At 33.3% G+C, this 12,788-nt stretch overlaps 1 protein-coding gene across 4 annotated transcripts in view; it reads left to right on the forward strand.

Annotated features, from left to right (window-relative positions):
* Window positions 1-238: 238 nt before the first annotated feature.
* The window catches only part of NETO1 (neuropilin and tolloid like 1), a 61,424-nt gene continuing 48,874 nt past the window's right edge, over window positions 239-12,788 (forward strand). For all 4 annotated transcript variants that reach the window (XR_003397735.1, XM_026842080.1, XM_026842077.1 and 1 more), the window contains exon 1: window positions 239-453. Coding sequence is in view for 3 of the 4 variants with exons in the window: in XM_026842080.1 (XP_026697881.1) it covers window positions 357-453 (97 nt within the window). In the remaining variant the exon portion in view is untranslated. The remainder of the gene's footprint in view (window positions 454-12,788) is intronic.

The following is a 12,788-nucleotide window of genomic DNA, read 5'->3' on the forward strand; positions in this document are numbered from 1 at the left end:
ATGAGCACTTTTTTAAAGGAAAAGACATGTAAGCTGACTGTGTAAAATCTGTAAAAATATAGATGTACTGATTTCCAAACAAGTTTTTTAAGCAAAACATTAAAATGCATATAAAATTGATATATTTGATTTTCTTTAATTTTATTTTAAGTTTGAAGGGTCTTGGTTTAGAAAATAATGTGATAATTTTCTTGTCATCTCCAGCTGCCCCTAGACAATGCATTGAACTACACTTCGATGAAAAATATTCCATAGAACCTTCTTGGGAGTGTAAATTTGACCATATCGAAGTACGAGATGGACCTTTTGGCTTTTCCCCAATCATTGGACGTTTCTGTGGACAGCAAAATCCACCTATGATAAAATCCAGTGGCAGATTCCTATGGATTAAATTTTTTGCTGATGGTGAGCTGGAATCCATCGGGTTTTCTGCTCGGTATAATTTTACACCTGGTGAGTACAAACCATGACACTTTTTGATAGAAAAATCTTAGCATAGTAACTTTGCTAATGATGTATAATTGTGCCGTGAAATAATGTCTTTAACTGGGACTGTGCTTGTTAGCAAGGAAAATATTAACAGCTAGAAAAACCATAGAAGGTATATATAACTTTTGCATAACAAGTAAAGCTTATTCAAGGAACAAATTTTCAGTACAGTTTTGTCCAAGATGCATATATTCAGCCTCTGCAGTTTTTAAAAGAATTGTTTTCAGTCAAATTCTATTATAGAAAAGCATTAAATGCTTCATGAGAAGTTATGTGTTTTATGGTTGATTGTTACACTGTGCAGCTTTTCTTTCAAAATGATCATTGATAAAGTATTCTAATAAAAAAATGTAATTATCTCAGAAAATTCCATCATTGCTTTTCCACTTCACCAATCATTTCCCCAACTGACGAGTGGGATCATTCTCCCTTTTCAATAAAGCCAACTATTACAAGTATTGCCAGAGGAAGTGTGAGGTTCAAATAATAAAATGTATTAAATATTTTTCTAAAAAAGGTGTAAAATTAACTGTAATTGCAAAATTATTCCCTGTCACTTTTTTAATATAATTCATTAAAATTAAAAAAAAAAAAAAAAGCAGTCAGACTTTCCATTAATTCCCCTCCTTCCCCTACTTATTGACAAAAAATTGCTGATTCTAAATTTCATTTTGGCTGCAGCTACACTATACTGCACTGCACTGCTGGATTTGACGTAGTTCTGTACCTTCTTATGTATTGAGTGATGAGTCATACCTTAATATAGCTCATTCTAAAGCACTGTAATTATTATGTAATTTTGACAATTATGTCACTATTGTTTCAGCTAAATTGTTGAATTAGGTGGAACAATATTCTTTAGAATATCTGCTAAAATTAAGAGGTCCCAAATTCTGCTTGCTTAATTATTTCAGTAACATCATAGAAGATAGCAGGACTACCTGCATGTTCTTCTATGCTGTCTTCTTTCCCCTATGCAAGGAAAATACTTATAAAATTACCTAGCTTAGTTCAATCTTAAGTCAAAGATACTTTCTTCCAGAGGGTAGCCATTTTTAGGTTAAAACAGAAGCAGAACACAGAATATCTGTAGCAAATAACCTTATAGCCAGATATATGTATCTGTTGTAAATGCAAAGACAATGGATGAAATTTTACTATATCCACACATATTTGTCTCTGAAAAGTGAGTTAAATTTGTACCATCTCTCATTTACCATGGTTCTGTGAGCTTTTGCCTTTTTCCTCCCCACCTCTGTCAAAAGTTCGTTGCTTTAGATTTCATGTCCTTCTTGTTTCAAATGGTTATGCATTGTGGTTGAAAAGATGTTTATAGCACAATCTGCATCTTATCCTGTCTAAAAAACTCTCAAGTGAAAAACAATTTCATGGACCGTGTTTTATCCTCATTCCTTTTCTACTGATGTAAGGTGGATTTCTACCGAGATCAATGCTGGTAAATTGCTATAGCAGCGTAAATTATTTCAGCCTTCAGATGGCATAGCTATGTCTTTTTTTTTTTTTTTTTTTTTTTTTTCCTTTCTTTTTTTTTTTTTTTTTTCCTATAGTTTTCAATAGGAAGCTCTGCAAATAATAGAGGGTTTCTAGGAATACTGGCCAAAATGAAAATATGATTAATCTGACAAGTGCAAAACATCACTGCTGCCTCCTTGATCACCAGTAACAGGAAGCAGTTCTCATTACACATGATTACTTGACCAGTCCCTCATTACGTAGGCATGGATAAGGCTTGACATTTTGAGATCTGTTGTCCAAATGTGTCCAGTGGGAGGGATGACTGTCAACTCATCAAAAAGAGCGATGACTTCCAAAAGCATATAAAAGAGTGGCATAAAGAGGAATTTGCCTCTAAAAATTATCATCTAAACCATCTAGATCTATCTTGGGTAGTGACTATTTATGGAACTAAGTAATGAACAAAGGAGAGATGAGAAGGAAATTTTCGGCTAACCTCTCTTTAAGGAACATCAAGAAAGCGATCCAAAGAAACTCATTAAGAAACTGTTGGTATCTAAAGCAGCTGAACACTCAAAAGAGATGCGGTTTGTTGCATCCATCTCACTGGGTACAACACTGCCTAACTGCAGCCTACATAGAAGGGTTTCCATCCCAGTGACAAGCACAACAGAGCTATTTCTTCAGCACCAACCGTCTTTGATGCTCCCCACCTGTGTGTTCCCCATCCATCCCTGAAATCTTCCTCAGCTGCCACTTTTATATTCAGTATCTTGATGGAGGCTCTGGTTTGTCGATAAAGACAAAAAATGTGATGTTTAATGTGTGGGTGTGTGGCAAGATTTAAATTAGATAAGTAAATTTGACTAAATTGGAGCTGCAACCATTTATTATTACTTGAATGGTACTTGGAGGAGCAAGGAAAGAAATTATTTACTATGTCTTCAGGGTGTACAAAAACAGCTAACTGGCTGAAGTTGAAAAAAGATCAATTTGGGTATCAGAAAAAATGTTCCAATGAAGATCTGTTAGTGTGTGCAAATAGAAAGAGCCCTGTCACCTGAGGCATTGTAAAACTAGTTTTGACTAAGTCCTAAAAAAGAAATTATATAGAATAATCCTAGGGGATAGACTAATATTTTACAATTACTAGAACTTCTCTGTGTAATAATTTCTTTGATTCTTTGGTATTGAAATGGATGGATCTCCATCCAGCAATACAAAAGTCCAGTGGAGTTTTAACAGTCTCTCAACAGGCTGAGATTTCAGGCATCTTGAAAGAAAGAATTCTCTTGCATAAATTCTGTTCTTTTTAGACAGATTTTTTCTTAGAGCACTTCTCAGCACTCTAAAATGTGAGATGCAGCAGAAGAAACATCTTTAATGACAAATCCAGAATACACACGAAATCAACACAAACACACCCAGCAAGTGGTGAAACTACTGAAAATTTTGCAAAAAAATTCCTTATTAGGAGGATAGTTTTGTTTTTATTTTTGCGATTTTATAAATTAGAGGGTTATGCAATATGCAGTTGAATCAAGCTGTATGTAAGGTATAAGGACAAAACTTTGGGTCAAGGGAAGAAGTTGTCTTTTTCTTTTATATTATTACAACTGAATACCTGTAACAACCAGATGCAATTTGGATGTGAAGTAATTTTAAACCATTTTATATACATGAGAGTTTATAAGCAAAACAAAACATATTTACTCTTTATGTACTATTTTAATTTTTTATTGTTAAATGCTGATTACCTGTGGTAATTTTTAAATTGAACTATCTGAAGCTATGAAACCTTCATAAATGTATACAAACATTTTGTTGTGTTTTTTCAGATCTCATGTATAAAAGCAATAACATATCAGCCTACAATAGTTTCAGGTTACTCTGGTTCATTCTGAATGTAAATATGACTAGGGAAAGACCTGCAAGACAAGTCACATGGTAATTATTCCTAGGTCTTGTTTTGTCATTCTTTGGGCCATTGAAAGGCCTTCACCTGAAAATTCATTTCACATCTCTGGGTCCTTGGACTCAGTCTGTTACCCTCATTTTTCCTTAAAAATTATGTCTCAAAAGCACTTTCTGAAATAGTGTTGAATCACTATTTTGTGTAGAAAAATTCAAGTATTACTTCAAGAGGACTTATTTTTGACAACTGTTCTTTAAAATGAGTCAATTTTTTTTTCGTGTAGACAAGGATTCAGACAGAGAGAGGATGTATTTACTTGAGCTTTCTTACTCAGCTAGAATAATCAGATTTCTGTTTATCCCAGTCCCTGATTTTGCAGGACAGTGGCTTAAGATAGCACATCATTACTTTTAGTTCCTTCACTTAGTAGAAGCCATCTGTGTCTTTATTTAGCCTCATTAATATAAAGGTCAGTCAATAATGTTTTTTGTTGAACTGACTGATAATGGAAAAAGAAAAAAAAGCTTTATACTCTTATGTCCTGAAAGGTGGAGTGTAAAACACTGTCTAATCAGAATAACAGCACTTTTACATCCCCATTGCAGTTGTACAAGTAGTTGTAGAATGTCAGAGTAATAGAATAATATCATCTATCTTGAGGGGGAAATAAAACCCCACCTCAAGTTCTTTCTGACTGGGGAATTTCCATATTTTAGGAAATAGATAAGATACTGTCAAATCATTTTGCCGTCTAATGTCCATGTCCTGTCTTGTGTGTGTTCCAGGAAGGGATATTTGCCAGGCACCTGGGACAGCTGAATATTTGTGGGAGCTTGCTCGCTTTTATTTATTTATTTATCTATCTAGTTATTTATTTATTTCCCCATTCTCTTCTGAACTTGGTCTGAGTTAACATCAGCAGTGATAACTACTCTTAGCCAACTTTTAATCCAGTTAAGCTTTTTGAGAAACAATAAATAATCCATGTGATTTTGAATGAGTCAATCTTTTTCCTTTGGGAGTTGGTTTGAAATGATTAGAAATTGCTTATTATAACTCTTCATTTAAACTTTTAAGCCAGAAACTTTTGGTGCTTAGAAAAACGCCATGTGAATTTGTTTTATTTATTGAGACTCCTAGTTCTCAGTGCTTCAAATCATTATAAGCAGCTTCCTTGAGTTATGAACTTTTAGTATGTTCATACAAGTGCACAACAGTCAGGCACTTCATTGCTGTCTACAGTGTATTAGGGCATCTCATCTTGTGAATGAGAAACAATTTTATTGCTACGTCTAGGATGATGCATTTGTATGTTACATTGAAAATCATGATTGGTCGCAGAATATTGTCTTTACAAGGGAATTTGTTTTGTACTGTGCTGTTCTATAGTTTCCAGTAATTTACAGGAACTGTAGGATTAGGCCCAGAGTATTTCAGTACCATAGATGTGAGACTGTAATGAGATAATATGTTTATTTTATATTTTAAGTGGAATATAGTTTCTTGTGTGGAGAAAATGAGTGTCTAAAAGATCTCACAGGATTCTCAGGTCCTGTATTATCTCTTATTATCACATACTTATATTTTTCTTTCTACAGTAACCAAAAGGCAACTACAGAATTTCTTGGCTTAGAAACCCCTTCATGCTGGGAATATCATATTGCCAACAGAAAGAGGTTGATTACTTGAGTTCCTACCCTGTTGAGCTTTGCTGTAAAAATAAAAGCAATAGAAATATAAGATATAGTTTTAAGTATTCTAACATTGGAAGAAAGAAAAAACTCAAGAGCTTTATTACTAGGGACATTAGAGCTGCATTTGTATTGACTGCGTATGAATATCAGAGTGAAGGGGCTTTTCAAGTCATGTAGTGTTGTCTCTCACACTGGGACTGTAAGCAACAGATTTCCAACTGATGTCATGAATGTTTAAATTCATATCCCTCTATTGATAGACTTTCAGAGTCAGTTTTAATTGGGTCTTTCCTGCTTCAGACATTGTTACAGAAGACCTGTTCCAGGATCCAAATTATTATGAATGTTCTTCTTATTTCTTTCCTAAATTATTCATAGCCAGTTGTTGCCTTTTGCCTTCTTATTTATACCAACATTACCTGTTAGCTTTGAAACCTCTTTTCTCATCAGGACTATGTGGCACTGTGTCATGAGTTTAGACATGACAGTCATCTTTTTTAACATGTCAGTTTTCTTGTCTACACAAGCCAAATCCTTGTACTGTCTTTTTATGCCATAGACTCTTTGTTCCCTCTGCCATGAGTACCACCTCTCCTCTCTCCAAGAATCTCTTCTGTGTATTCTTTCCATAAAAAGTTGAACACAGACTTCTAGAAGTTTACTAGGATATTGTACTGCAGTACAGGTACAAATAATACTTTTCTACCTCCACAGGAAATAATTTTCTTTACATGTAGGTGATCTCACCAATAAAGGTGATTATAGGATTGCATTGATCAATATTATTTATAGAGGAACCACATTTCTCTGACAAAATGTCTCTTTTTGGAAGCACCTGGGAGGAACTTTTAGCAAGCTTAGATGTGTATTCAAAGGTTAACATTAGAAAGTCAACATTTTTAGATTAAGCAGTGTTTTTACAATGTAATTTCATAATTCTCAAAACAGTTTATGTCATTACTTGTTACAGAACTATTAAAACTAAATCTTAGAGTCTGTAGAGGATTTTCCTTAAATATGGTATTTTTCTTATGCTGTTTCCCCTAAGGATAAACTTTTGGCTTTATGCAAATACTATACTCAGCTTAACCTTAGGTCTGATATAGAGTGATTACCCTTTTCTTTAAACACTTGCAAAATGTGGAAATAACCAGTGAGCCTTAGGAATTTGTTTTCCCTATTAATTTTTGATTCCTTTGTTATGTTTGTAAAGCACTTGGAAATAGCAGAGCAGGGAAGATAATAGAGTATTTGTACCGAACAGAAAGCCTGTGTAGTTCTCTTCCAGAAGTTCTTGGAAACAGCTTATTTACAATGTGAATTTTAACTACTAATACACATACTCAGAATAGCACCTCTAAAACCTGTTGTTAAGTATCTTCCTTGGCAGTTCTCATTCAAACATTTTAACACCTATTTTTTCAGAGAAATAATGAGAAACTTCTTGCCTCATATGTAAGGGGTAAGGAGTTTTTGAATACTCTTCAAATTGTTCCAGATCATCTGACTTCCTTATCTGGCAGATTTTCTAATAGTTAACTGGGATACACTTCTGGCGGATTGTGTTGTGGCCTCATCCTGGCAACACTGTTGTCTGTAATAGTTTCTTTTAGTGACCTTGGCGTTGTGGATATCTGCAGAGATTCTGCTGACATTGAAGCAATTCTTTTTCTTTACTTATCCATTCCTTAAGCGGCTGAATTTTCATCTTTATGTATTGTATCTACAGGTTTCTGAGGTGTTATGCGCATAGACAATAAATCTTGACAATCACCTCAGGGCTTTTGTCTAATCAGCATGACTGTCTAGCCACAGTTTCAAGTGGTCTGATATTTTAGCTGTCCGTATAGAAAACGATTCTTTTATATTAGATACAAAGCCATGTTTATATCACTTGTTTTCAGTCACTCATACTTGTTAATTTGATATTTGCATAGATTCGAGTAACTGTGATTATTGTCCTTTTTTGTTATCATCTGTTTGTTTAATGAAATATTTCTCAATTCTGACAAGAAAGCATCTTTATTGACATATTTAGCTTTCCTTAACAGATTTTGTACTCTTTGAATAGTACTTCTAGTTAATTCTCCTTTAAAAAATGCGTACAAACCCTTGTTAGAAAGCTCCGAGTCCTCTGCAATAAATAAGAAGAGCCCTTGCCCCATAATTGGTAGCTCTGATTCTGTGCTCTGGTCTTTGGAAAAGTCAGTCATGTTTCTGTTTCTAGAATTGAGTACTTTTACAGTATGCAATGGTGAGTGAATTAGTAAATGTGTCAAATTCAAAATATATCCTCTCTCAGCCTTTGTTGTGTATAATCAACTGTTTTAACAGTGGTCATTTTCTGCGGGTAGTATTCATATTTTTTGTAAATAGATCGATCCAGAGAGTCTTTTTTGCTTACCAATACTGAGGTGAATGTTACTGAATATTGTTTTGTATATTTGTGGTTCTAGTAGGTGTATGTTGTCACCTTAATATATCTTTTTTGATATTGATGGTTATGACCAAAGTTGATTTGTTTACTGTTGAGAAACACAGACTATGTAATTCTTTCATTTAAGATATCACATCTGAGATTTTTTGGTGCTCAGGTCCAAAAATAAGATTGTCCTTCCTTCAACTTCGATAGAAACTTTGTCCTAACTATTTTGTAAATAAACTTTTAGCTGGCCCGTTAGAGTATCTATGCCTTTGACCTGTCTTCTCTTTCTCTCCTATTATGTGATATCAAAGAGTCTGCAATCTTTAGTATCATACTGCTCTCATGGGGTAGAGAAATACTATCATGCATAGTCCTTTCCATGTGAGGAACAGAAATACAAAGATTTCTGTGAGAGGTAGATATCCTCTGTATGGCTAATTCTAGCCAATGTATGTATTGCTAGACATGACCCTGGTGGAAAATCGAGAACTTGTATCGAGCCTCTGAACACCCGGACTTGCTTCTATCTGTTTTTTTCCCTTTCTCTCTTTCACTCTCTCTCTGTACAATTATAACCTACCTCAAGCTACTGACAAGCTCTTTTTACTATATATACCTTTACCTTATACATACACTAAGGAGTTATGAACAAACCCCATCTCAGTAATGTTAACTGATGTTATATATGCAATAAATGCATGCATGTTATCCTAAAAATGATCATGAGAAGTTGAGGAAGTGAGAAGTTGACTTTTAAAAATCTAATCTTATAAGAATCCAAACTTTAAAATATGAAAATCTATAATGAAGAGGTATATAATTGTAGTAACATGTTCATGCAAGAATCACCTGATTATTGTGAGTGTTGCTTAATGTTTGTGAATGCTGAGTAGATGAAAAGGCTTTTTCCTTATAATATTAATTCAGTTTATGTAGAGCTATTCCTTCAAAATCTCCTAAGTAGCATATTCTTCTGGTGAACAGGGTAAGGTTGACAAAAAGTTCAGCCACCAAATACAGCATGCCACAAGTGTCTAACATCCCTATTTAGAGTTTCAAAATTTGTTAGCCTCCTGTGGCCCATTTCTATAATGTAAAATAATTTACCCTGTATCTTGTAGGTGTTTTATTAGTTACCTTTGAAATAAATAAAAAATTGTCACATAATTTTAATTCCTGCAGATCTTTAAAATAATTTTTACATAGGGAATTCCACTAGCACAGCTAATGTTTTTCTTTTGTTTAGGAAAGCCAATAAGTAATTTTTGTTCAATTTATGTTCAATGTGTAGATATTTTCAAGTTGCACACATTTTTTACTATGGCATATCCAAATGCTAGATGTCTTTTTTTTTTTTTTTTTTTCCTGTTTTTTTCACTAAGGTCCTAGGACCAAATAACAATAACACTTATATAATAAACTATAATTTAGCACTGTAATCCATCAAAAATCTCTGAAATTACTTTCTAATATGTCCAAGGATAATTCCAAAGAGCAGTTGCTTAAGCTTACTGTATTTAAATGCTGCACTGACAAGCCACTAAATCTAGTCCCAGTTTAGCAAACAACTTCAGAAAGCCTACTTTTGAGCATGTGCCTAAATCTGGGCAGTCTCTAGTCTTGGGTACTTTCTTAAAGGTAAGTACGTTTAAATACTGTCCTCTACCTTTTCATCAATTGAAGGACATCAAAATTAAGTATTTGTTTATTTTGAAGAACTGAACTACTATTTCTTAAACTCTTTTCATGAGTTAAAAACTAGTTTCCTACCTTCACACAAAGTATGTGGTAGATATATATCAATTCAGTGTTTGTCTGTTTGATCAATATCACACTAATATAGCCTTAAGTAGGCTCAACTTATTCACTAACTCCCAATATTCACTTGTTCTCATCTTCTGTTACAGTATATTGAGTTTCTGTTTGAGATAGAGCATCATGATCAGTGATTCATCTGTCTTCTTGTGCTATTCTTCTTCTATAAATCCTTGTCTCTAAAAAATCACCTTGGAATAATCTGAAATTAAATTATTTTCTGTATGTAAAAGTAATTTTCTGTAACCATGCTTAGAACAGAATTCATTCAGATACGTTTTTTTGGTCCAACTCAGTTTTTCAATCAGGTTTACAAGTTGTAAAATGAAGTGATACTAGTTCTGCAATCATTTGCAATGAGTACTAATTCCACTCCTTGGATTTTAAATTTTAAACATAAAGCTTCCAGTATTTTTTTTACTACACTCCCACTACTTAAACTTGTGGTAGTGCATTCATTGCCAAATGAGCTTTTTAGAATAAAAATGAAGCAATACCTAAGGATAATTTTTGAAAGGGACAATTATTTATTGATAGAAAAAGAAACCTGTGAATTTTTTTGTGCTATCGTGTGCTCTTTTCTCTAAAATTGGAAGTTAAACTCCCAGACAAAATCTCCACAAACAAGAGGTACCTAGGGAAAGCCAAGTTAATCTTTAGTATCTTGCTCTTTCTGCAAAATCTCATCTCCTCACTCTAGCTGATTTTTGAACTCAGTAGCTAAGTCAGGACTGAGGAGTAGCTGCCTTTACCACACGCCTTTCCAATAATGAAGAGACTCAGATCTCTTAAGCCTGAGCTAGCTCAGCTGCAGGTCTTCCAAAGAATGGTGTCTGTCTTCCATGCTCTATGTTGTTGGCATCTATGACTATTTATCACTAGTTTATTTACTCTTTACTCATTAATCTAATCAGCAGTCTTCAGACATTTAAAACCACCTACATTCTCTGTTCATGTATTTTCTCAATTTATTTATGACCAAGCATAAAGACAGTTAGGTGGTGAGTTGTCTGTGGAAATAAGCAATCGTTTAAGCAAATGAACTTGATTTAGGAAGATTCAAATTTAAGAAGTTTTTTTCTTTGTGGACCTGGCACTTTGTTATCTTTCACTTAATTTTTTTGTATTTGTATTGCCTGCCTTTTCCTTTCCCTTTAGCTAAAAAAACCTCCAACCAAACAAAAACCCCAACTTGATTGTTTGCTAGAAATTACATTCTATTATTAATAGAAAGATGATATTTTTATTTTATTACTATAAGAAAATATTTAAAAGTACTTGCAAAACTTCCATTTATAGTCACTGAATGAAGACTACAGGATTCCTTAACCCCTTTTTCTTAAGTTTCAAATTTTTTTCCCAAAGTGTTTATTTAACTGGTATAATCTGATGCATAAAAGCATTATCTACAACTTCATACAATACAGAAAAGATTTCAGTTAAACAGACCAGATTTTTCTTTGGTTTAAGGATGAGACTTTTATTCATACTGATGAAGTTGGATGCACAGTCAGGCAGGTTAGGTTTAGTGTTGTGTTCTGGTCTGCTGTGATATATCCAATCTGATTTAAGACTGTTTTGCAATCATATGGACATAGAGTCTAATTGAGAACCTTTCATTAAAAAGATGTTAGTCATTCATAATCAAATCAGGAAAAATTATTTCTGCCCTTGGAGAGCAATTCTCAGGAGTGGCATTTTCTGTTTCTTATTAAAAATGCATGATATAATAAATACCACAGATATCAAAGTACACAAATGTCTGAAATGGAGAGAACTGGTGCCCTCATATTATTCCTCTGAAGGCTCTTCTTGATTATGTCAAAAGCACATTGTTTACATGGTAGCAACGTAGTCTGCAATTCACTAGGTAAATGAGTGTCTGATATTAGTGTTTCCTCAAACAGATTTGTAAAAAAGAATTTGACTTCAATGAGACAAAATGTTTTGGTCTGAGGTACACAGTCTAAAATGGACTTTCAGTTATTTTTTTGCTAATGTTTAGGGTGACGAGAGCTACAAAACTATTGAGAAAACCATCAAAAGAAATTAATTGCAAAATTGTGAAAATAAGCAAATACTTTTGATCAACATTTTTAAAATATTGCTTCAGAGATCATTACACATTAGAGATGCAGAAAATTTATCTGAATACTTCGATGTCAAAATACTACATCTAATATCCAGGAATTTGTGTTAAGAAAGATTGCTTGAGTCATGAGTAAGATGAGAACAGAATTGCCAAATGTTTTCTGAGAATTCAGATTCAAATATACTGATGTCTGTGGCACTCCATTATTAAAAATTTGTACTAGCATGACAGAAGCAGGCAGCGTGAAATGTGTTATTCTAGTCACATATCAGTCCCCTAGATGACACTGAGAAGCCAGAATATGTTGTGTAACAGGACTTACAAACATCATTTGCCAGATGTTATCTGGTAGTTGAAGCTCAAGAGACAATGTTATCAAATCTACTGGTTGCAGTATGTGGGTTAATAAAAGCTTGTATGATACCACTTCTTGTTTTTTCTTTATTTTTGTCCTTTTCTTTCCTGTAGCTCATTTCTCAACTGTATATGAAAATTAATATTAAAAGAGAATGCAAAAAATTATAATTAAAAGTATTTTGTTCTTTAATGCTTATTTCATTATGTGTATTAGACAGTTGATTGTTAACTGCTATCACCTACAAAGTCCATACTGAAATTATATCAAATGTTTATAAGGTTTTTTTTAATAAAATGCATGCTGGTTTAGTAGTTTAAAAATTGGATGTGGGTAATTTGAATCTCTGTAACCATATGTGCTCTCCCTACAAGAATCCTTTGTAGCATTAATATAGTTGTTTGTATTCCAGAATATTGCATATCAGAGATATTCCAATATACATATAGATCAATGATTTACCAAGTACTTTTAAGTAAAAAGTTTGATTTATATATATATATATATTTTTTTTTTTTTTTTTTTTT

The sequence above is a fragment of the Athene cunicularia genome, assembly GCF_003259725.1.
Source record: "Athene cunicularia isolate RWA chromosome 2 unlocalized genomic scaffold, athCun1 chr2_part1, whole genome shotgun sequence".
Classification (NCBI taxonomy): Eukaryota; Metazoa; Chordata; class Aves; order Strigiformes; family Strigidae; genus Athene; species Athene cunicularia.